The 24057-nt window shown below is 47.5% G+C and overlaps 1 protein-coding gene across 3 annotated transcripts in view; it reads left to right on the top strand.

Moving 5' to 3' along the window:
• The window catches only part of JCAD (junctional cadherin 5 associated), a 61351-nt gene extending 44907 nt beyond the window's left edge, over nt 1-16444 (top strand). For all 3 annotated transcript variants that reach the window (XM_077302633.1, XM_077302634.1, XM_077302632.1), the window contains exons 2-4: nt 3068-3425; nt 7658-11355; nt 14309-16444. In XM_077302633.1, the coding sequence (XP_077158748.1) occupies nt 3127-3425; nt 7658-11355; nt 14309-14343 (4032 nt within the window). In that variant the 5' untranslated portion in view covers nt 3068-3126 and the 3' untranslated portion in view covers nt 14344-16444. The remainder of the gene's footprint in view (nt 1-3067; nt 3426-7657; nt 11356-14308) is intronic.
• Nucleotides 16445-24057: the final 7613 nt, after the last annotated feature.

Here is a 24057-nt window from a genome sequence, read left to right as displayed (position 1 = left end):
GGTTTCCGCTGGGAAGAGTATTTGGAAAGAAAGACATGGCCCACAGTTAGTCCCTTGCTTCTCAGATGGCAAACCCCTTACTTGTCAGATGGGGCTTCCTTTTAATCTGTGACATTAATTGAGGGCAAAGCCATGAACTGCACAAAGGACTGAACAAGATCAAAGCTGTGCTGGGTTCCCCACTCCCCAGCAAAATGTGCGTTTGGAGAGGCCCCAGGCTCTTTCCGTCCAGCGGAAGTTCTTTTGTCACCTTTGCTGGTAACGGTCACGTCCCATCCATTTTCTCTGCCCCGCCCATGTATTGCAACGTGTCACCAAACAACCACCGACCACGCAGATATATTTCTTGCAAAAATCTTCCAGAGCCTCTAAGCCAGCCTTTCTCAACTTTTTAACATTGAGAAACCCCTGAAACGTTCTTCAGGCTTCGAGAAACCCCAGAAGTGGTGGGATGGTGCACAATATGGTTGGGAAGATAGCTGTGTACATGCCCTCCCGGGGCACCTCCCCTGCCCACCCCGCCAGGTCTGTCATTGGCCATTTTGGGAGGCTAGGCGGGTCAATACAAAACCAAAACGGGAAGCCGAAACCCAACCTAACCAGAAAAGTAAGGAACCCAATGGTTGAGGGGCAAATTTTTAAAATATATATATATTTGCAAATATTTATTAAATAAAGTGCATATTAAAAACATATTCATCATAATTTTAAAACACATTTCTAACTGCAGATGACATGTTTTGGTTCCGAGGGGTTTTCCTCAGTGGTAAGCCACTTTCAGACTCCTTTGGGCAGCAAAAAGCGGGGTATAAAAGCCAACTCGTCTTCTTTCCATCTCAAGTGGAGATCAAAGCTGATTCCAGTTAGTTGGTTTCTTTCTCACAAACCATGCTTTAAAACCAGGATTAACCCCCTCCTTCAGTTGTGGCAGCTAATTAGAGTTAATCAAAGACTTCACTCTTCAGTTTCTTCATGTAAGGGGCCGGAGTGTTGTGGCACAACCATTAGCCATCATGAACAAATTGAGGCTGAGCTGTGATTGTGAACACAGCCTTGGACAGCATCGCATTCCTATGGTCCCCAGAGAGCTCATGGCAGAGAAGAGATTTGGGTCTTCCTGGAAGTAATACACAATGTATACTTTTCACATTTAGCACCCATGAACGTGCATGGGGTTCTTTTTGTGCATACCGAATTTGTACGTGCATGGAAAACGTGTGTTGCCTCATTTGCACAAAATTGCAGCTATGCACATTGGGAGAATCGTGCGCAGCATGGGTTCCCATTGCCCAGTTGGAGTCCCACCGCTGAATTATTGAGAAGAACTCGTGGTGCCGTTTCTCCCTCAGGCAGTGGGAAAAATTGGGCAGTGTTTTCAGCTTCCAAGTTACAGCACATTTGGTTCCCCCCCCCCCCACTCCACTCCAGAGCATCCTTGCTCTGAAATTGCTAATGTTCTTCTCCGAAATACTTTGTGCTTCTCTTAGAACTGGAGAAAGAGCAGGAGAGGAGTAAGATGGCTAACAATTCACCTTCAGGGGCATAGCAAAAGTTTGGAGCTCCATCTAGAGCATATTACTTTGTTTGTAATTGTGCCTCTGATTATACACTGCTTTAATTGTGTCTCATATTTAGAGCAGTTCTTGGTTCTGATGCATTAGAACCCGGACAGCAGTGAGTTAATGGCAGGGAAGTGGATATTGCACACGCACAACCTTTTTTATTAGTCCGTGGATAATCCACAAGGGCAAATATCGTCCTTGCACCTGTGACCTGTCGACCGCCATGTTTTGTTTACGGTAGTCACTGTGGATCTGCTTTTGAAAGCCTGAATTGTTCTAGTGACCAGCTGTTCCATGTTCTGTGCGTACATGTGGCTCACAGAATCCCAGGTGTTTGTGCTCATAAATAAAAGCCATTGGGAATGGAATAGAGTTTGTGATGGCCTGAACCAGTCTCTCCTTCTGTTCCAAGACTGTTTCGAATGTGGCAGCTTCCCTCTCTTTTCTTTTCATGGAGGCGATTCCTCTCTTTGACTTCTGCAGTTGTTCTCAACTTTTTGACATTGAGAAACTCCTGGAACATTCTTCAGACGTTGAGAAACCCCAGAAATGGCACAGTTGGGCAGAATATGGTTGGGAAGAATAGCTTTGGACACGCCCGCCCAGGGCCCTTCCCCGTCCCACCTTCTGGTTCTCCAGATTAGAAGTGGTTGGAAAATCAAGGCAGGACACACACATATTTAACTCACACTTGGGCAACACCACTGAAAGTGTAACCAAGGATATGACCAGTGTCTCCTCCTGTCTCTCTGAGGCCTTCTGTGGGTCTCTCTCATTCACTTGGCTGCCACAGCTCTCCTCTCTGTGTTAATTGTTTGGCAACCTTGGACCAGTTCCTTTCTCTCTCCCAGCCTAACTTGCTTTACAGGCTGGTGGTTGTGAGGATAAAATAAGAAGAGTGGAGGATGATATTGTAAACTACGTTAGGGCTTTATGAGGGAGAACAGCAGGGTGGGAACAGAGTAGGATGCCGGGAGCACCAACCTCAACCAGTTTTTTTTAAGGCCCTGTAAGGGTTTGTTGAATGGGTGGGAGTTCATTAATATTTAATGTATTTTTAAAATTTGTTGAACGTTTATTGGGTGATACGACTATATATGGACATGTCATCCTGCCTCCCTCCCTAATGGCCAATGATGGGCCTGGAGGGGGTAGGAAGAGGAGGGGCCTCAGGGCTGTGTGTGTGTGTGTGTGTGTGTGTGTGTATATACACGGCTCTGCTTCCCAACCACATTCTGCATGATGGTTCTACTTCTGGGGTTTCTGAAAGCCTGAAGAATGTTCCAGGGAGCCATGCTCAGAGGGGCGGTTGTAGAACTCAAATAATCAATGAATTAAATTATAAACCAACAAATTCATTGTACTATACAGATTGCAAGGTCTACTATGATTCTCTGAAATGTCTGCATACGGTGCATACTGTTCTTTAAACGGTTGGGTGGAGCTTTTATGAGCTGCAGAACTGTTTTCCCTTACTTATGAAGCCCTTTTACTTCTCGTTTCAGTGATGGCCCCAGCTCAAGAGAACTTCTGGGGTCACAGGAGTTAACGAAGGCCCTGCAACATGTTCAGCGTTGAGGACCTCCTGATTTCTCATGGATACAAATTGTCTAAGACGCCCACCAGTTCGTATGAGGACAGATGCGATGGATATCGGCAGGAAGTGGCAGAGAGGAGGCCAGCTCGTGGAACACTGAATGGATTACCAGCCAGCTCCGGGACCTACGCTTGTGTGAAGAAGAGTGCCGCAAAAAGCTACCTGAATGACAATGAAAGTAGTTACATCAGCCAAGGACAGCAACCTGGTCCTGGTTATCAGAAGGACTTTCGGAGCTTGGCCAATACTTATTCTTCAGAAGGGAGGTAAGAGTTTTCTTCATCTCGATTTGCAGACATCATCTAAAGCAGGGGTGGGCAAACTGCAGCCCTCCAGAGGTCCATGGACTACAAAGCGAATGCTGGCAGGGGCTCATGGGAAATGTAGTCCATGGACCTCTGGAGGGCTGCAGTTTGACTACCCCTGCTCTAAAGTTTTTGTTTAGCTCTCCACCACCATCTTCTTCGCTTCACTGGTGACCACATTCTGATGTTGGCCTTTCTGTCTTTGGGTCTTTCTTCTGAATGCTGTCTCTGTAGGTAGCTTGAATCAAAATACAAAGAAGAAATCCAGGACAACTTGAAACTTCTTTTAATGGGTTCCCTAGCTGTCTAAAGTGACCAGTCTGTGTCAATTAGCCTGGGAAAAATGATTGATTGATTGATTGATTGATTGATTGATTGATTGATTGATTGATTGATTGATTGATTGATTGATTGATTGATTGATTGATTGATTGATTGCTCTAACGCCCTCCCATAGAGCTCAGGGCGGTTCACATACAACATGGAACAGTCTGAACATATAACACAGTCACAAAATAACACATCAGTTCAATATGATGCGTATGTGTGTAGTATTTTCAAGTGTCAGCTGACTTACGGTGACCCCAGCAAGGTTCTTTCAAGGCCAGTGAAAAGCAGAGGTGGTGGGCCACTGCTTTCCTCTTCAGAGTCTTCCTTGGTGGTCCCCCTTCCTAGCACCAATGCTGCTTGGCTGCTGAGGTCTTACGAGATCAGCCCATGTTGCCTTCCCTGCTGGACAAATGTGATAGCATCTCGATAAGAACATTTTGAGGATGTTTATTGACGATTGGACTCTTTCCCATATTGGGTTTTCTAAACTGGAGATGGCTGGCATAATGGGCCGGCAGAAAGTTCTGTCTTGCCTATTCACAGCTCCAGTCACCAGGTTTAAGTATCCAAAGGTTTTGCTGACTTTGTTGTTAGTAAATAGATAATACTAGGCATTGGAGTATTTCCAGTGACTCCTATGTAAGAGCCTGGCTGTGTTATGTTTTAAAAGATGCCAGTTTCCTTTTTTTGAAGGGATGAATAGAGCAACCAACAGTGGGATACTTCCATTACAAGAAAATAACCCCCTTCAAAAAACCCCATTTATCTGAGGTTATGCAAGGATCTGTCTGTCTGTCTATCCATCTATCCCTCCCTCCCTCCTTCCGGTGATAATGAAGCAATACTGGTGCACAGCCTGGTCAATTCCTGGATCTCAGCTATTTGGGGTGGGGGGGATCCTCAGATATTCTTAGCCCTAAGGATGTGCTGTCAATGGAATAAAATGGGTTTCGAAAGCCAATTCTTGAAAAGGATCATCAATACCACCCAGAGCCATTGTTGTTGATTGTGTCGCTGCAATTTGACTGCCCTGCAGCTGATTGGGTGTGCACGCTTGAACTCCAACAGTTGGGATAGGAAGGTTTGGGGGCTTTCAGGGAGACATGCTCTGGAACCATCTTCTTGCAGCCGCCGGTCTGCTAAACACGAGCAAAAGGAATAGACGCAGATTATTTTAGAAGACCGTGCCGAGACCACAACTTGTTCCCCGTTAAAACCAAACACTGCTCCCTATTCTCTTCATGCCTGGAGCGTCATTCGGTAGTTACGATTTTGGCAGCGGTGTTTAGTGCTTTCTCCTCTGTCATGCCGTTGGATTGCTCTGTCTCTTACGCATGATTGGAAGGCCAGCTCTTTTAGGATGTGTGCTCCTGTCTACCACAGCTAAGAAATACACATGTTGCCATGCTCCCCCAAAATGGCATCCGTACCTGTCGGGAGGACTGGGGTTATGCAGCACCAGAGGACCCAAATCGTAATGAGTAGACAGGACTTGGGTTTCTGTTAGAGATGTAAAATGCAAGTGAACCCGGTGCTTGAGAAAGCTCTGCAGATGGCTGTATCCTCTGCTACCATAGCACAGGGGTAGTCAACCTGTGGTCCTCCAGATGTCCATGGACTACAATTCCCATGAGCCCCTGCCAGCGAATGCTGGCAGGGGCTCATGGGAATTGTAGTCCATGGACATCTGGAGGACCACAGGTTGACTACCCCTGCCATAGCACACACATGCTTCATTTTTGCTGCCTGAGAGGGAAGCTGAAGGTTGAAGGTAGAAAACAAAATGTGGAGTAAACAAAAGAAAGCATATTATTTGGCCCGAGAGTCTGCCCCAGAGTCACAATTAGTGGGACTGCCAGCTTGTCTGGATATTAAACTCAACTTTATAACACTGAAAGCACTAAACTCTTTAATAATGGATTATCATTAAACACTTTATAACAGATTCATTTTTGCTAAAATTATTTACATTTAAACAAATACCCTGGGGGAAAAATTCTACAGTGCAGGTTTTTTTTTTCCCTCCAGTACTTCTCCAGATTTCCCAATTTTTCCACAGGAAAAATTGAGAAAGTCTTCAGACCTGATCATGTGCACGTGAAACACTTTTCTTAAGAAGCATTTTATTCCTTTAAAAATAGAAGCTATTTCATTATTGGTTTTTTTTTTCATTTTGTTGCCCTGGGAGGAAGTAATTTTTCATGCTGGACATTTTTTTTGTCCAGATTATTTGTTTTAATCTTTTTGATGAAATATAAAGTCCCTGCTTCTGCTGAACAGTTTTGCTTGATAGGATGAACCCAGGTCCTTAAATAGAAAAAAATGATTGAATGATGCACAATGTGAATCAGTCTGTGTGTGTGTGTGTGTGTGCGCGTGTGTGTGTGTGTGTGAGAGAGAGAGAGAGAGAGAGAATATCAAATTTTATTCATGGTCATTCAGACCAAAGTTTAAATACACAATATAAATGAATGCAAAAAAGAAATATTTAAATACAAAAGGGGTGTTTAAAGTCAAAAAGATGTTAAGATTTAAACTCATCATTGAAGCAGCATTGGCTAAATATCGAGTCAGAATGTTACTCAATTGAAGTGGAGAACTCCACTTTCTGAAGTCATCTTGTTGGCTGCTGAACAAAACAGGATCCTGAACCAGGTAGACCTTTGGTCTGTTTTAGCAGGGCTCTTACTTCCAGCAATCTGAATCCATGAGAATCAAAGAATATTCTCCTATTTCTTCTCCATCCATGGGCTACTGTCAAGGTTGATTTTTCTTCTCCCATATACCGTGACATGTGCCGGGGGCGGGGGAGGGTCATTGCATCCCATATGCAGAGGCAGGACTGGATTGGAGACAGGAGTGTCCCATTGGGGCCTTGTGGCCGTCAGTCGTGGCCCCTGATGACTGTGTGTAGGTGAGTGCTGTCAAGTCGCAACAGACGTCTGGCAACCCCAAGCCAAGGCAAGTGAGAAGCAGACTTGCTTTGCCATGGCCTCCTTCTGCAGAGCCCTCCTTGGAGGTCACCTGTCCAAGTACTTGACCCTCTTTACCTTCTGAAATCTGATGAGACTGGTTTATGCCATGACACCTTGTGGGATTGCAGTCTTCCTGGCAGCGAATTTTTTCAGAAGGAACAAACAGAAGGAGAGTCCCTGCAGGCAGGGGGAAGCAGAATCAACTGATAGTGGAAAAGAGCTATGAGGTTGCTGCCAGCTTCGGCAGCCCTGTAATGTTTTTAAGGCAAAAGACTGTCCAGGGCTTCTTTCTAAATCTCCCATCCAAGTGCTATTCAGGGCCAACCTTGCCTTGCTTCCAAGATCTGATGAGATTGGGCTGGTCTGAGTTTTCCAGATTAAGTCAGGGGAAGAAATCAGTGGGAAATAAACTCAACTGAATCTCCCTTTCTTTAAGTCTTTGAAGCCTTCTTCTCTCAGAGCCCACCCCTCCCTCCCCGTCGACTCCCAACTGCCCTCAAAATCCCCTGCTTCCTAGAACATGCTTGGTTCTCAGTAGCTTTTTATTGTTTGTTTATTTCCTCTTTGGTCAGTTATTTTCCTGCGTACCTGTGGACTCTCCTGAGCAAGGTTAATGATGCTCTTCATATGCCTTTGTGACAAAACTTTTCTAACATATATGTATTGCATTAAATACCATTACTGTGTTGGTAATTTAAGTACCGCTATAGCCAGAGCTGTTGTGTAGCTCCCCATGGGAAGGCTGTAAGAGCATCTTCTATTGTGCACTTAGCATAGGAAATAATGTTGGGGCTTTGATTTTCTATTGACTTCTCATTATTATGCAGGAAAGAAAGGACATGTGTTTATGAGACTCCTATTCACTGACTTCTTTCTTTCTTTTTGTAGGCTTTACGACCAACCTCAGCTAGCTCCTTCTTTGCACCCCAAGAGAGATAAAGATCTTGCGTACTGGAGAAGAAGAGGCCAAGATTTTAGTTCATTGTTTGGCTATACCGACAGAGGAGACGCTGAAATGAAAGGCATAGCAGCTTCCCGCGCCTTATATGGGCATGAGAAAGATGGCCAATGGGAGGTAGGAGGAGGGACGGAGAGAATGAGGCGAATGGACTTGCAGGAGAAGTGGGATCCCCCTGATGACTACCGATGGCATAGCTTAAGAACAGAAGGTTGGACCGTACCAACCAAGTTAGGGAGGCTCACATCTGATGCTGACAGAGAAAGGCCGCTTCCAGATCCGTACTCAGTCCAGCACGGTGGAGAAGCCACTGTTCCTTCCTGCAATAAAGGGAAATCTCAGTCTTTGCCAAGAGTCCTTTCACCGGACAGCCTGAGGTATGTTGAAATGCCCTCCTTGGGGGACAGTCACGCGTCGAGTGGAACTAAAAGGGCATCTCGTCCCCAAACCGGGTTGGCCCAGGGGGGAACCTCCAAACACCCTGAGCCAGCAGCTCCTTTTCTTCCATTGGCCAAGCCCAAGTATGGCCGACCGCTCAGGCCTCCTTCGTACGAACTTCATCGGCAAACCAGAGGGATGCTGGAAGCAAACTTGCTTCCGGAGGGCCAACCGAAAGAGGAGGCCGCCTCGTATTTGACCAAAGGTAACGAGCACAGTCAGGACGCCTCTGCTCCGGACGCCAGTCTCGAGCCCCCCGGGTACATCCCCCCTCCGTGTTACAAATCTCCCCCCCAGCAAAGTACACATCAACATTTGCCCTGCGAAGTGCCTGACTATGACGTCTGCTTTAATAGTAGCTTGCAGCATCCAGTGGAAAGAGCCGGCCTCAATTATCACCCCTCTGCGAGTAACTTTGGGACTAGGGAACAGCTCCGTCAAGATGATCAGATTCCTTGTGACAAGAGAAGGCACCGTAAGCACGTGGAGAGCCACCTGTCCTCTGTGCAGTACATTCCTTTCGACGACCCTCGAATCAGGCATATTAAAATAGCCAACGCAGAGAGCTTCCCGGGGAGCAAAGTACCTGGAGATGCCAACAGAGTAAGTCCTTGTGCCTTCCAAGAGAGTGCTCTGGAAACGGAGTACAACAGTGCCTTTTTGGATATGTCAGACTCGTTCGCCGGTGCCGTTGTGAAATGCCCGCAGGTCTCTGGTGGCTCCGTCAACAGTAGCAGATGGCTAGCAGAGTCTAACGTAGATCAAGACAGTTGTGCCTTACTCCTCCAAAGAGACTGTTATGACGCAGGGAACGACACGGGTCGTAAGGATTCCAAGAGCAGGCTGCTTGCACAAAGCCCCTCCGCGGAACCGCCCCACGAGACTGTTACGAAAGTAAAAACCTTTGAACCTGGAACAGAAGTCCAGCACAAGAGGAGTTCAAGGAAAAAAATGAACGAGACGATATTTTGCTTGGTCTCCGTCCCAGTTAAAGCAGAACTCAACCTGCCAGATACTGATAGGAACAACAATTTAACCCAGGGTGCCGTTGAGAAGAATGGATTTGATAACAGCAGGGTCCTGCAGGAACAAAGTCTCCTAAGTACCTCTTCCACCGACTTGGAGCTCCAAGCCCTCACAGGAAACATGGCCAATAAGAACGAGCTGCACAAACAAGAGTTGTGGGGACCGGAGTTCAAACAAACGAATGACCTCAGACTCTCGCAGCCCACAAAGCACAAGGAGCTCCAGTACTCTGGCTCGTGGCCAGGTGACCACTACAAAGACCAGCAAACGCAGACCAATTTCGCAGAAGAACCAAAACACTTACAGCTTTCCCACGGCTTTGAACCCACTGGACTAACTAAGAGGCCATCGATCCAGGTGTCAAGAAATGCAGTATCCATTACGGAACCCGTCAAGTCAACTGGGCTACCTGCTGATGGAAGAAGATGTTGGCAAGATGCGTACCGGATGAAAAGTGAAGGGTACCTTGACACCGCCAGCAGTAGGGTTTGTTCTAGGACTGCAGTAGTAGCCCCAAAGGCATGCCAGATGAACCTGCCTTGCACATCATGTTCAAGACTTCCTGGGGAGGAGAGCATGACCGGTTCCGTTCTCAGGGAGGAAGCCAGCGCTGCCTGCAGCAGCAAGGAGCTCTTTGGGCAGTTCCTTCTGAAGCCTGTTGGCCGGCGCCCATGGGATGTGATAAGTGAACTGGAAAGTTTTAACAAGGAGCTTCAAGAGCAAGAAGAAAGTAACGAGGACGGTGTGGGAAGTGAGGACAAGAGGAAGAGAGGCGAGGAGAAGGAAGGAGGTCAAGAGAACGGGGCCTGTAGAGTAGAGGGAAGGGCCCAGGGCTGCAGACCCACTGTGCAATCAGAGGCTGACATGCCAGTTGCTCCTGTGTTCCAGCAGGTCAGAGAGACAATCAAAGCACAACGGTTGAGCCGGTCGGAAAGTTCAAGAGCCAGGGCTGCAGGGAGCGACTTTCGTATTTATAGTAGATCACAAAGCTGTGTCCAGGGAAAAGAGGCCGGTGAATCCATTATGCCAGGAGATGGGTCTATCACTGCAGAACCAAGAAAACAGGAAGTTGGGGAAAGGATAATGAAACAGGCGATTAGTCCCAGGCCAGTTAAAAAGGTTCTGTTGAGTAGCTACAGCGATGGGAACCACGACAATCCGTTCAATGGGGTCAGCTTCAGAGAAACGGCTCCAGTGAGAAGCCACAGGGATGATGTGGTTCATTTTGATAGGATTAAGAATAGTACAGTGCCATGGAATAACCTCGCTTTAGAGAGAGGGTCTGGAGTACGTTTGTCTCTAGCAAACAGGACCCATGGTCTGTCTGAGCCAGATTTGAGATCTGTGGGGCTCGAAAACGGCCATGCGCCAGGCACCCTGCTGCTCGGTAACGGGAAGCCGGAAGTTGCAGAGATCCCCCCAAACGAGTCGCTTCAGGAAAGGGCTGCCAGGATTTTGGGCATAGACGTAGCTGTGGAGTCACTGGTGCCAGATGAGCATTTTCACTCTGATGACGTTCCTCAGGGCCTTGAGTTGTCCGCAGAGTGGGCACCGCGTAGCAAGAGGGAGGCTGAAGCCACCTCTTACGAGGGAAGGAGGAAGTGTGGCTGGACGGAAAGCTCCCTTTTTGTCGGAGACAGAAACGTCCTGTTCGGTTCTGTTGAAGACCAGAGGTCTGATCAAGAAGCTGCGTCCCTTAAGCAGGACTGTGAGCATCACAAAGGCCTGGAGAGGCACGGAGAAGGCCAAACCCCCCCTCCCGAGTCGGTTGTGCTCCCATTCCCTGAAAGAAACTCAGTCCCATCAGGGCTGGAAAAAAGAGCCAGAAGCACTTCAAAAGTGATTGAGACCCTGCAAGGGAAGCTCGCGTCTCCGCCTAGCCGGGCTGCCATGGATCGCTTGGTGAGGATGAAAGAGGTGGACTCCGTCTCTCGCATGAGGCGTCTGAGCATCAAGAACGCAGATTCTAGCGAAGACGTAGAAGAAGAGAAACAGGCGAGGAAGGCGGACGAAAGAGGATGCGGCACTCCCACTGCCAGCAACGACCTTGCCCGCAAGATGGCACATGGAAGTTCTGTTTCCAAGCGCATAATCTCACTGGCGGAAAATGGACTCTCAGGCAACATAAGTGACAGGAAGATGGGGAGAGATTTATTTTGTTTAGGTAAGATTTTAATTTCCTCAGGAGGGTCCAATGGTTAGTGCTTTGATGGGAGATATCTGCACCCTCTGGAGCAGGGGTAGTCAACCTGTGGTCCTCCAGATGTCCATGGACTACAATTCCCATGAGCCCCTGCCACCTGGTAGGGGCTCATGGGAATTGTAGTCCATGGACATCTGGAGGGCCGCAATTTGACTGCCCCTGCTTTAGACAGTAGGATCCATTTCTATAAAAGTCCTCCTGTAATTTAAAGATGGGCTGTTGTTTTGGGCTTGAGCAGTGGTGAGGGACTGGAGTGGAAGGAAGATTTCAGAGCAGGGTTCAAAGTCCTGCTACAAAACAATGTGTTTTTAAAACGTATTTACTGTAATTCCCTTTTTGTTTTGGTGCCTCGAGAATAGCCAGTTACACAGAGCGACTTCTCCCTTGAAAATAATCTGAAATAGCGGGTGGGGATTCTGCTGCCCCCTCCCCGCGGCCGCATGCCCTCTCTGCTGCCTCTTCTTCAAAGAGAGTGGTCATTGACTAAGTAACTCCTGAGTGATCCATAAGAAGTGGCTATAATTTTGAAATGAGAGAGTAGGCCTCAGAAAAGAGTCGGTCTCAAGAAACTGCCTGCTTGTTTACATGGCCTGTGGTCTTAAGAATCTGCCAGATCTTTGGAGCCGATAAGATGCAAGCTATGAAATTTAACGTCCTCTGGTGTTCATGGTTTTTCTCCAGGTTTAACCCAAAGAGGGACCTCTTAAAACGTAATAGCATAATGTTCTTTGTCTGCTGCAGGACATAGTTGGAGACCAGCAGCAGCTTTAAAATTGACAAAGTTTAATTCTAGTTATAAACGTTCACATGGATGCTTGTTGATGAGGCAGGCACTCCTGGTACGTACGATGCCTGCTGACTGCATCTCAGACAGCTTTAGGAGAACCTTCTCCAGGTCTGAACTTCAGTTCTGGCCCCCTCAACTAGAACAGATTTCCCTCAGAAATGTGAAGGTTGCTTCTAAAGTACAGAGCTTGTTGCTTAGATACCAACATTGAATCCCACAGAAAGAGAAGGCCATGATGCCAACCATCTGCCTTGTGGTTCGTTAAGAATGGGACACAAGAGTCTTAATGGGTCAGTGGCATTTTGGGGATATGAGTGAAATTCTGTGTGCTATGAGAGAACTTGGGAACGATTGCATTGCATAGAGGTGACCTCATAACCTGTGAGCCAACGCATGTGTGAAAGCAGTGGTTCCCAAACATTTGGGGGCTACCGCCCCTTGGGTCCCTGGCCACATCCCTACTGCAAAGTAGGATTCCCCCCCCCAATGATTTCCCACTAGATATTGCTATTTCCATGACACACACCCATTCATCCCTTTCTTTCCTGTTTTCACCTGTTATCACTCTCCAGTGATAACATAGAATAATACATAGAGAAGGACACTTATCCTATGATAGCCTGCTTGTGTATGGAATAATATATAGAGAAGGACACTTATCCAATGATAGCCTGCTTGTATATAGAATAGTACATAGAGAAAGGCACTTATCCTATGATAGCCTGACTTTGTGAAACAGTTTACATAGTTATCTCAACCTCTCTCCCCGCCCCCTTTTAGGTTTTGTGATTTTCTTGCTGAGGATAACTCCCTCATACAACAAAGAAAGAACCTTGCTTTTCAGGGGCAGCGTTACATGTTGGCAGGACCACTCCACTACCAGTCCATGCACAAGGGCACATAGTACTGCCCTGCTGTCAACGGCAGGGCAGGGCCACTTGCAAGATTTGGCTATTGACTTTCAGCGTTGATATGCGCACAGGTCCTAAAAACACCACGTGGGAGGCGGAATGTCAGGTCAACGCTTCAATACCTTACGGGTTGGTTGGATCCGAGGTCAAAATGACTGTGTAGTAACTCAGGGAGGGGAGAGAAAAGATAATCAAGGTATGTTCTGCACTTGGACAAGCATGCATGATTTCCTCATTACAGCTGTGCCAGCCCAGAAACAGCCTAAATAAAGAGATAAGACTTGTACTCTAGGGAGGCTTGTAGCATTCTCATCCTCCAGTCCTGGCAACTGGAGTCCTAGAACCACCTACCAACCAGAAGCCTTCTGGCAATGACCATGCTTAGTTCGGGGGGTCCCTCATTGGTGCTCAGAAGAGCTTCCAGTGACATGTCGAAGAGCCAGATGGGACTCCTGAGCCACAGTGTGATTATCACAGAGTTAGGCCCTTAAATAAGTAGATGCATATATCAGAGTTGTCACCTGGCCTGCTTGGAGAAGAATTGTATAGAATTCCCAAACATTTACTCTGTGTCTGGTTATTGCTAAGACGTCCTCTGAACCAGTTTATATTTTCAGAACCCCCATGGCAACCCGTGCAGTGTTCAGCTAATGTCTTCAGTCTACTAAATAAGCTGATCCTAAAGGTTTAATTGACACAGGAAACACTTGCGTTTGATCTGGAAGCAGCATTACAAGCTGCATTCTGCAATGCATGTGTTAGTTGCCCCCATTTCATTGTAGGCCTCAGCTTTTCCATTGGCTGGGAGGACTTCTCCGCTTTCCCAGGGCTCAACCCATGATGGGTTTTCACCAACCCCAGTGAAAGTATGAACTGGATATCCTAATATAGCATTAACAATATTGAGAGCTTGCATCTGATAGGGTTTGTGTCCTACCATAGCGTTTTACTCATTGGGCATCCGTACACAAACTATCCAGTCCTAAAGAGCTGTCTGTGAAACGGGATTATTAATGACCTATGAGATAAGATGATGGTTGAGAATGAGCAACGTAAAAGCACTTGAGCTCTTGACTGGTTGAAAATGTTGCATCAAACAACAATCCTATGCCAAATAGTCCTCTGTAAAATGAAAGGGACCTGCACGAACACACTACCAAGCCAGGAGATGGCAAAATTGTGGCTAATACGAATGACTGCCTTTCCTGTTTTCCAGAGGCGTATGATCCCAGCAGAGTGGAAAGGGTGTGATATGAAAGACCGGTACACGAGATCTCCACCCTCCGTGGAGCATTCTGCAGGTTTCCACCACACGGACATCACTTCCAGCTTGATTGCTCTCGAGCGTATTGGTAAAGCTAGAGGACCAATAAGTGCTTCTTATTCCCACTGCTTTATGGAGCTTGCACAGAAGAGAAGGGAGAAAATGTCCTCTCATTTTGGAGTCATCTGTCTTTTTCTTTCTTTCTTTTTAAGTATTAAGACTTAATGCCTCCAGTTGGCAGGGATTGGTCATTTTAACAATGTTCAGCCAGGATGGTAAACAGGACGGGGGGGGGAGCGGTGGCTTATTTCTCTGCGTGGAGCGTAAACAGAGGAGATTAGCGAAATGATTTTGGAAAGAATGTGAATTTTCCCCTGCTAACCACCTGAACCCCTGAACTCTGAGCTTTGTTTAACCCTCGCCGTAAGCAGCATCCAGCGCCGCTGTTCTCTCAAGCGAACACGAGCCGGTGGGTAAGAGGACGGAATGGAAACTCGGCTGGGAGTTGGGTTAGCCATGATTTTAAGTTTCGCGCTTAAGCTCCAGCAGGGAAGAGGCCATGCCTTTCTACTAACAATCATTGGGACAGACGCCACGATGGACTTGGCGTTTCAAAACAATCGCGGCCCCATCCTGCCTCCTTTTTTTGCACTCAGCGACGTGTTGGCTCTACCCCCTGCACACACACGTTCATGTCATAGCTGCAAGATCCTTATGTGACCAAATTGCTCACTTAACACAGCAGAACAGAACAAATCTCTCCTCTTTTATTCTTTTTTTTTGTACAACGGGATCTATTTTTCTACTGCGTAAGCCATTGTGAACCGTTGACCAAGTTGAGAAGATGTACCTTGTCTATTTTTTAAGCAGCCGCAGCTTTCGGAGAAGCGGAAGGGGTTCCCCGGCATATCCGCGTGCACATTCCACGTTATCCCCCCGGATTATCCCCCTATTAATGGCCACCACTTTCTGTTATTGTACAAAAGAAGTGTGCTATGTGCACACGCGGGTGTGGGTGTATGCCTATAAATCTTGTCTTTAAAATGCCTGTGTATTTACGCAGATTTTAGTTTTCTTAGCCGGATCATTGCTCTTCAGGTTGGGACGTGGCTGGAAATGATCCGGTGCGGTCTTCCAGCCAGAACATTCCGCAGACTAGAATTACCAAAGAAAGACGGGTGGAGGGCTGGCTGTGCTCAACCCCCCTGGAATGGCTTCATTTCTGGTGGTGCAAGTCTCGCCCTGAAGCAGTGCAAAGCTGTCCAGGGAACAAGACCCAGTTGGCTGCCTCCTTCCCAGTTCTTAGGGCAGCTCTGTCCCATCTCTTGCTACTCGATCTACACCTGCCTTTTACGGTACTCACAACACACAAAGGCACATGCACATGCCCTGGTGACTTTAATGGTTTCTGGCTGGCATTTTGGTGCCATGCAGGAGCTGAGGACTCCACCAGTTTTGCGGTGCAAGGTCTTCGCTGCAGCAGAAATGGTCATGTCCACACTGGAACTGCTAAGCCAGATCTTACAAGCAGATGCCTTGACTCAGTAGCTTCTAGGCCTGGGGTGTTGCTGTGTTGGGTTTTGTAATACACTGATTTGTTCTAAAGCCAGGATTCCACGCCTGATCCACTCCTGCCGCCATAAAGAGAAGAAGCCATATTGTCACCTTTGAAAAAAACCACGTTTCAAAATACTCCCAAACGTATAGAAAACTGTATATGTTCTTCTAGGATTTATTCCATTGTAATGTGCACCACGCTTATTTATCTAGATCTTTTCATGCCTGTGCTTCTGTATTTTGTTTGCTAACACCCACCTGAACATCTATTTGTGTCTGCTTCTCTTGGCCATTTAATATTTTGGTTCTGTTCTCTGTAGCCATGTCTGTCTGTTAAGCATTTCAAGTTTCTTGTGTCTTCATGTTGCAGCGGCCCCATTTGGCCAAATATTAACCTGTCCACCTAATGTGCTTTTGGCAGCCGTCACTGCTTATCTGTAACACATGATTCTATTACATAGAATCTTTATTAAATATTTAAAGTTTGTTTATATATGTTATAATAAAGCTCAACGGGTTGCTTTACTGGAATCCTTCCGTTTCCTTTCACCCATAGTTGCAATTTGCAAGGAAAACCCTCCCACAGAGAGATGAAGTGATACAAACAGGAATAATATTTCCAGCTCTCTTCCCTGTCATATGCCTTCCCAACCCAGAGAATAGTGTTATCAAGGGAATTGCTGGGTTATCCACTTTCCGGCTCATGCAGGTATGAGGATTTTTCTGCTGTTCCGTGGCATGTCTGTGATTGTGAGTACAGGAGTTTCTCTACAGCCGCTGTTCGTTTTAATTTAAAATATTCATCGTTTTACATTGTTCAGCTGCTTTGGGAGTCCTGTGCAGAGAAGCGTAGCAGAATGTTCTTAACGTTGTTCTGGGTGAATAAGGTTCAGGCTTGTCGCTGAGGAGCCGATGGAGACCTGAGTCAGACGTTGTGCACAGTTATCACAGTGACCCCATTCGATGTGGGGTTGGTCAGGTGGGAAAGGCAACTGAAGGAAGGGGCAAAAGCCTTTTGGTGTAGTGGTTAGGAGTGCGGACTTCTAATCTGGCATGCCGGGTTCGATTCTGCGCTCCCCCACATGCAACCAGCTGGGTGACCTTGGGCTCCCCACAGCACTGATAAGACTGTTCTGACCAAGCAGTGATATCAGGGCTCTCTCAGCCTCACCCACCTCTCAGGGTGTCTGTTGTGGGGAGAGGAATGGGAAGGCGACTGTAAGCCGCTTTGAGCCTCCTTCGGGTAGGGAAAAGCGGCATATAAGAACCAATTCTTCTTCTTTTCCTGACAGAATTCTTGAAGCAGCTGGTCCTTCACCTGCAGCGTTTTCACCCATCAAGATTTCAGTGGGTTTGTGGGTTTGTTCCTTATTTTAAACTATTATTATTATTTTATTATGATTATTAGATTTATTATTAGATTTAGATTTATTGCCCGCCATTCCCAGTGGCTCATGGCGGGATACATTATTAGTCTGAATAAAACCCCATTAAAACCCAGACATAAAAACATCACCATCCAAATGAACGATGTAAAAGAATGGCAGAAAAATAGAACAAACCTATCCCTTCTCCCAGTAACTCAAGTGGATGGTGGGGAAAGGGGGCAGATGAAACCAGCCGCTATACACACACTGTCCTGGTCAGCTGCTTTGGATACCCACTGGGGGGGGGGAGTGGGACAGGAACAGCTAAATAAATGAATAGGGCATGGGCAGGGGGGGGTCCATTCTGTTTCTGTCCTCACACAAGGCTGTGATAGCGCTGTTTTCAGAGTAATATTAACACCCCTTGTGCTCTCCTCCTCCCCCCCCCCTTGTTCAACATATACATTCATCTGGAATTCTGACTACAGCGTTTATACTGCGTATTGCAGGGGTAGTCAAAGGCCAGGGGTAGTCAACCTGTGGTCCTCCAGATGTCCATGGTCTACAATTCCCACGAGCCCCTGCCAGCAAATGCTGGCAGGGGCTCATGGGAATGGTAGTCCATGGACATCTGGAGGGCCGCAGCTTGCCTACCCCTGGGCCGTATTGCTATTTGTAAGGCAGCGTGGCTAAATGACCGCAATGAGGCCTTCGTACTTTGGTCACATTATGAGTAGACAACGTCCGCGGAAAAGAAAATGATGCTAGGAGAGGCTGTAGTGGAATGGCTCCAGCACAGCTGCCTGAAACTAAATACCAAAAAGACAGAGCCTGAGACAGGGAAGGAAGGAGTTTGAAGAGGAAGCGCATCTCCCCTGCCTTTACAGGGTACAACTAACAATTTTGCACTCCGTCAGGAACTTGGGGGGTGATCTTTGATGCCTCACAATAGATCATGAAGGTAGATGGCCAGGCTTTCCCCATCTGTGCCAGGCTAGATTACTGTGACTCGCTCTATGTGGGTCTACCCTTGGCCTTGACCTAGAATCTGCAACTGGTGCAAAATGCAGGTCTTCAGGTCCTCTCTTGGACATTGTGGTGGATGCATATTAGATCTGTCCTCCACCAGCTGCTTTAACTACTGGTTGAATTCAGGATCACATTCAAGGTGCTGGTTTGGACCTTCAAGGCGTTACACGGTCTGGGCTCTGTGTATCTGAGGGACCACCTCTCCTAAGATACACTCAGATGAACACTAAATGCTAACATGCTGATGGTCCCTGGCCCTAAATAAGTGCAGCTTGATTCTGGTGCCAGCCTGGGAAAATATGCTGACAACGGAGACCCAGACCCTGATGGAAATATCAACCTTCTGCAGGGCTTGTAAAAAGGCGCTATTCCACCAGGCATACAGTTGAAGCCAGGGCAAACAAATACAATCATTGCCCCCCCCCCCCCCCCCGCTGGCTTAGATGGAATACAGCACAGGAATAATAACAAGGTTTAAGAGGTAGAGTGCTTGCACTTGAAAGCTCACGCCTTGAATAAATCTTTGTTGGTCTTAAAAGTGCTCCTGGACTCTGATTTTAAGGTTTCAGAGGGGAGGGAACTGGGGCACTCAGGGTTAGTTTTATGGTTTTCATTGCTTTACTGCTTTATCAGAGTTTATATTTGTGGAGAATATTTCAACATCGTACACTGGCCCAAGCCTATTAGGGAGGGGCAGTGGATGGATCTAATAAATATAATAATAAAGTTGGAAGATAGCAGGAAAAGAGGAAGGCCCAACCTGACATGGACCAACTCAATAACGGAAGCTGCGGCCCTCAGTTTGCAAGACGTGAGCAAGACTGTTAACAAGAGAATATTGGTTGGGATATTAACTCCTGAGGTTGCCATGAGTCAGAAATGATTTGACAGCACTAACACACACATACACTTGCAAGCCGGCATATTTTGCCGATATTTTACACACCACACCTCCCTACCACCCTCTTAACTGCCTCTGTGTAAGGTATCCTGAAGTGTCTTATCTTTCAGAAAACAAAGGGGGTGGAATGGTGTGTTTTACAGACCTGTCAAGCTTTTGTTCGGTGGTGCTTTTACAGGCTTGAAGAATCTCCTGATTCACGAGCAAGCACTACGGCTCACGCAGTTACTGGGAGAGAGAATTGGCAATTCACACCCAGTCTGTCTGCAGATTTTGGCTAAACTTCTGGAGCGACTGAGGCAAAGCAGAGACAGTTTTACTGCTAATTGCTTTTGTGCTTGCAATTATCTGCTGAATCTCTCTGCAGAGGAGTGGGGCAAATGCTGCTCCCCTGATCTTTCATGTTCAGTTTGCTGGGAAAGTCTCATGGCTCCGCATGGCGGCCTCCCACCCGCTCAGAACAATGTGCTTGCAACATGGGGCGGGAGAATTGCATGCATGTGTTACGGGTGACGGGCGGAGGAGGGGGCGGAGGAGAGATTAGGCAAACTCCCCGTTCTTATTGACCGACACATGGCAGAGATTAGAAATAAAAAATGAAATCCTCGAGCCAAGAAAACCACAATAACATAGTGCTTATGAAACAAACGAGGAACTTTCCATCCTAGACGGAGGGAAAAGCGGCAGTCCTGCATGAGGTTGTTGGTGAGAAAAACCAGATCTGTCCCAGGAGCCGCGGCTGAACTGAAGGAAGATGAGCAAATGGAGACGCCAGGCAGATAGTGCCTGACAGCCCTTGTGCCCCAATATGCAAACCAGGTGATCTTTTTGCCCCTGGGGAGAGCTTTGTATGTGTTTGCGACCCAATTCTGCTGCCCGTACTAAACCCTTGCTGGGGCTCTTGTCTCAAGCCAGTTTGGTGTAGTGATTAGGAAGAAGAAGAAGAAGAAGAAGAAGAAGAAGAGTTGGTTCTTATATGCCGCTTTTCCCTACCCGAAGGAGGCTCAAAGCGGCTTACAGTCGCCTTCCCATTCCTCTCCCCACAACAGACACCCTGTGGGGTAGGTGCTGAGAGAGCACTGATATCACTGCCCGGTCAGAACAGTTTTATCAGTGCCGTGGCGAGCCCAAGGTCACCCAGCTGGTTGCATGTGGGGGGCGCAGAATCGAACCTGGCATGCCAGATTACAAATCAGCACTCCTAACCACTACACCAAACTGGCGGACTTCTAATCTGGCGAGCTGGGTTCGATTCTGCACTCCCCCACATGTGACCTTGGGCTCGCCACAGCACTGATAAAGCTGTCCTGACTGAGCAGGAATATCAGGGCTCTCTCAGCCTCACCCACCTCACAGTGTGTCTGTTGTGGGGAGAGAAATGGGAAGGCGACTGTAAGCCGCTTTGAGCCTCCTTCAGGTAGGGAAAAGCGGCATATAAGAACCAACTCTTCTTCAAGGCAGATGGCTCCCCAGAGGATTCCAAGGGGTAGCAAGAAAGAAAGCCAAGGCCAAGTAAACACCATAATATTTGGATAACATCCCAGAACAAATATCTCCCTTGGTTTGCTTGGCGGCATCAGTACACTCACTGATGGGGGTTACTTTTAAAACGCCAGCCTGTGTGGCTGCCTGTCCTTATTCATGCCGCAAAAGGTCCCTGTTGCAAGAGCATGCCAATGGAGCCTGTGAACATGACCCCAGTGAGCAAGAAGGTACCAAGGAAAGTGTGTTGGCAAAAGAAAGAAACGTGATGCTTCCTTTTGCAGGTAGGTGGTTGAAGACCCCGGAAGCGGTCGTATGCAAGTCAGTCGAGAAGCAGGAGCAAGATTTCTTCATAGAAACCTGCCCGGGGTTTTCTTGATGTGTCCTTCATCTCCAGACTCATCCCTGCCCTAGACTCCCCCCCCCCCCCAAAACCAGGCTTAATCCCCCTCACAAAACTCGTCCTAGAAACTGGGCTTAAATCACAAGAGAGAAAATCAATAGGGGAAAACAGTCCTTTTATAACGTTTTCCGTTTGGTTTTCTGTACTTCACGTGGCTCCGGAGCTCCTGAAAGAGCAGGCCCTGCGTAGCACAGCAGGCCGGAAGGGTCAGCTCACCTGGCATCTCAAGTAACGGGCCTCATCCTGTGAACCAGTTCCCTCTTCCCGGTTTCAGAAAGAGCAGGGGGGGAATGTGAGAAAGATGGGACGGCAAACTGATGGAGAAATGAGGGAGGAAAGGGGGACAGAACCGGAGCATGACGACTGTCTGGAAAATGCCAACAAGCAAAGTAGAATCCTCTCCCCAAACTGTGTAGTGCCGGTTTTCATGAGACCCTGGGGTTTTGGGATGACCCTGGAAGGGTTTGCCGATTGGGTGGGAGTTAAATAATTATTAAAATATTTTAATTTTAAAAAATTATCAGGTGATGTGACCATATATGGTCATGTCAACATGCTTTCCCCCCTCCCCCAAATGGCCAGTGGTGAGCCTATTGGGGGTGGGAAGGGGAGAGGGCCCAGCCATAGAAATCCTTGCAGGCTGAGGCTCATTGCAAACTGGTAACAACTGGACTCCAGAGAGGTTAATAGTCTCATTTAAACTTAACAGTGGTGTGTGTGTGTGTGTGGCAAAGTGGCATAGGCTTGCTCTGACCCTGTTTCTGAGGTGGGGGTGGGAGGTGACAGAGCAGCATAGGCCTGCCCCGGCCCTGTTTCTGCAGGCTCCCCTTGGTGAAGAAGAGCAAAGTGGTCGCCAGCCCGGAGTGCAGGTATGCTTCTGTTCACAAATCATCTGAAAATATTTTGTGCTGTCACTTCCCAGGCTGTGAGGGTAGCCTAGTGATGTCATATCCCATGGGAGTGTCTGGGTGATGTCACTTCTGGGGACATGTGACCTCTGTGGGCGGAGCGGGAAGGTGTGGCCCACCACCGTCACTTCTGGGCTTTCTCGAACCCTGAAGAATGTTTCCGGGGTTTCTCAAGGGTAAAAAGGTAAAGAAAGGCTGCTATAGTGCATTACGTTGGGGAGATGTCATTTTTTTGGACGTGGTGCCTGTCTTGCAGGACTAAAAGGGGTGGAGCAAGAATCATATCCTTCTTTGGTGGGGGATTTGCCTTCTCTCCTGGAAAGATCCTCAGGGCCTGCTCCTGGAGGAAGCCAAGCCAGCCTCTCTGCCAGCGTACTCCTGAGTCATTTTAACATCCCTCTCCACTCTCGGGCATTATGTACAGGGGAGATGCTCTGCCAGTTGGGCGGACTAGCACTGACTGCGGTGACAGACGGAGAAAAATTCACTTGGGAAGAAGTCTGGTGGGACTCAGCGGAGTTTGCTTGGGAGTAAACGTGGACCTGGTTGAGCCCTGCATGAAGAGCTCTGCCGTAACAAGGAGCCAAATTTTTCCTGTCCCTGAAAAAAGCCACAAAATGCTGTTCAGCTAAAATGATCTAACACAGTGGTCCCCAACTTTTTTATCACCGGGGACCACTCAACGCTTGACAATTTTACTGAGGCCCACTGCCCTAACGCTCTCTGACTCTGGTCGCTATGGTAATGTTTAAACATCCCTTCAAAATAAGATACAGACAAGCCACAACAATGAACATAAGGAACCTTTTATTTTAATGGAAATTTTAACTCATGACAATGACAAATCAATGGGAACCCTGAGCTTGTTTCTCTGCAATGAGATAGTCCCATCTGGGAGTGATGGGAGACAATGACACCCGAAGTGTGTTGTAAAGGGCCGGGGGGGGGGATGAAGTAAAGGGCCGGGGGGGGGGGGAAGGCGTCCTTCGCGGCCCACCTCCAGTTAGTCGACGGACCACATGTGGTCCAAAGCCCACAGCTTGGGGATCGCTATTCTAGCAGACACCCACATCTCTTTCTGCATCTCTCATGTCTCCGAAGCACACATACCTCTGGAAGGGGTGGCACGCCCCACCCGGATGACACGCCTTGGGATGCTGTCCTCCTTCCAATATTTATCTCTCCCTTTAAAACACGTCTGGAAGTCATATTTGTGTAAACGAAGATTGAGGAGAACATAAACAGCAGAGCTTTATCATTCAGGGACTAGTAACGGCACAGATAAGACCCACTTGTTTACTCATGATGTGGTTTATATAACCCAGATGCAGATTAGAAGGAAGCAACCAGAAGCCTTAGCTACATGGGTCCTTCATTACAGTGCATTTAAACTGCATGAACTGCAGATCCATGGTGCAATACACCCCCTCATTTGTTTCCTCTTTGACTGAATATCTAGAGGACAGTACAGCTCCTCCACTCAATACAGTTCAAAGCCTTCCTTCCCACTAAGGAGCCTTCCTCCCTAAAAGGAAGGAATATTAAAAAATAAGAGGACAAAAGTTTACCCGTTACATAGTCAGACAAGGCCCAGGTTCAAATCCCTACATGAGGCTTACTGGGATGGGCATGAACCGTCTCATGGACTAAAGTTCATGATGAATTTTGGGTAGTTCTTCAGTCACAAAGTGAAGTTCATGGTAGGTCAGCTGGCACAAACCTACAAACTTTCAAGCTTTGGTGGTTTGTGAACGGGAAGGGGAAGAGGGGAGGATGCAACTTTCAGTTGTGTAGAACGACACACACACAAATGGGCACCCGTCCCTGGAAAGACCCCCTCCCTGATTTTCACCCTTCTGATTAGTGATGCGTGCATGAGAAGGGCATGAGATGCAGGTCTTAAAGACTGGACAGGTGCATATGGTTATGTTACCCATCGCTGGACAAGTGAGGAGAAAGGAGAGAGTACCCAAAAATCACTTGCAATATTACTATCCAGCTAGGTCTTTCTAGCCCAGCATACTACCCACTCCAGCAGAGCTGGCTCTCTACAC

The sequence above is a fragment of the Paroedura picta genome, chromosome 11 (genome assembly GCF_049243985.1).
Source record: "Paroedura picta isolate Pp20150507F chromosome 11, Ppicta_v3.0, whole genome shotgun sequence".
NCBI lineage: Eukaryota > Metazoa > Chordata > Lepidosauria > Squamata > Gekkonidae > Paroedura > Paroedura picta.
Note: the sequence above shows the minus strand (reverse complement) of the source record. Positions and strands in the feature narration are given on the sequence as shown.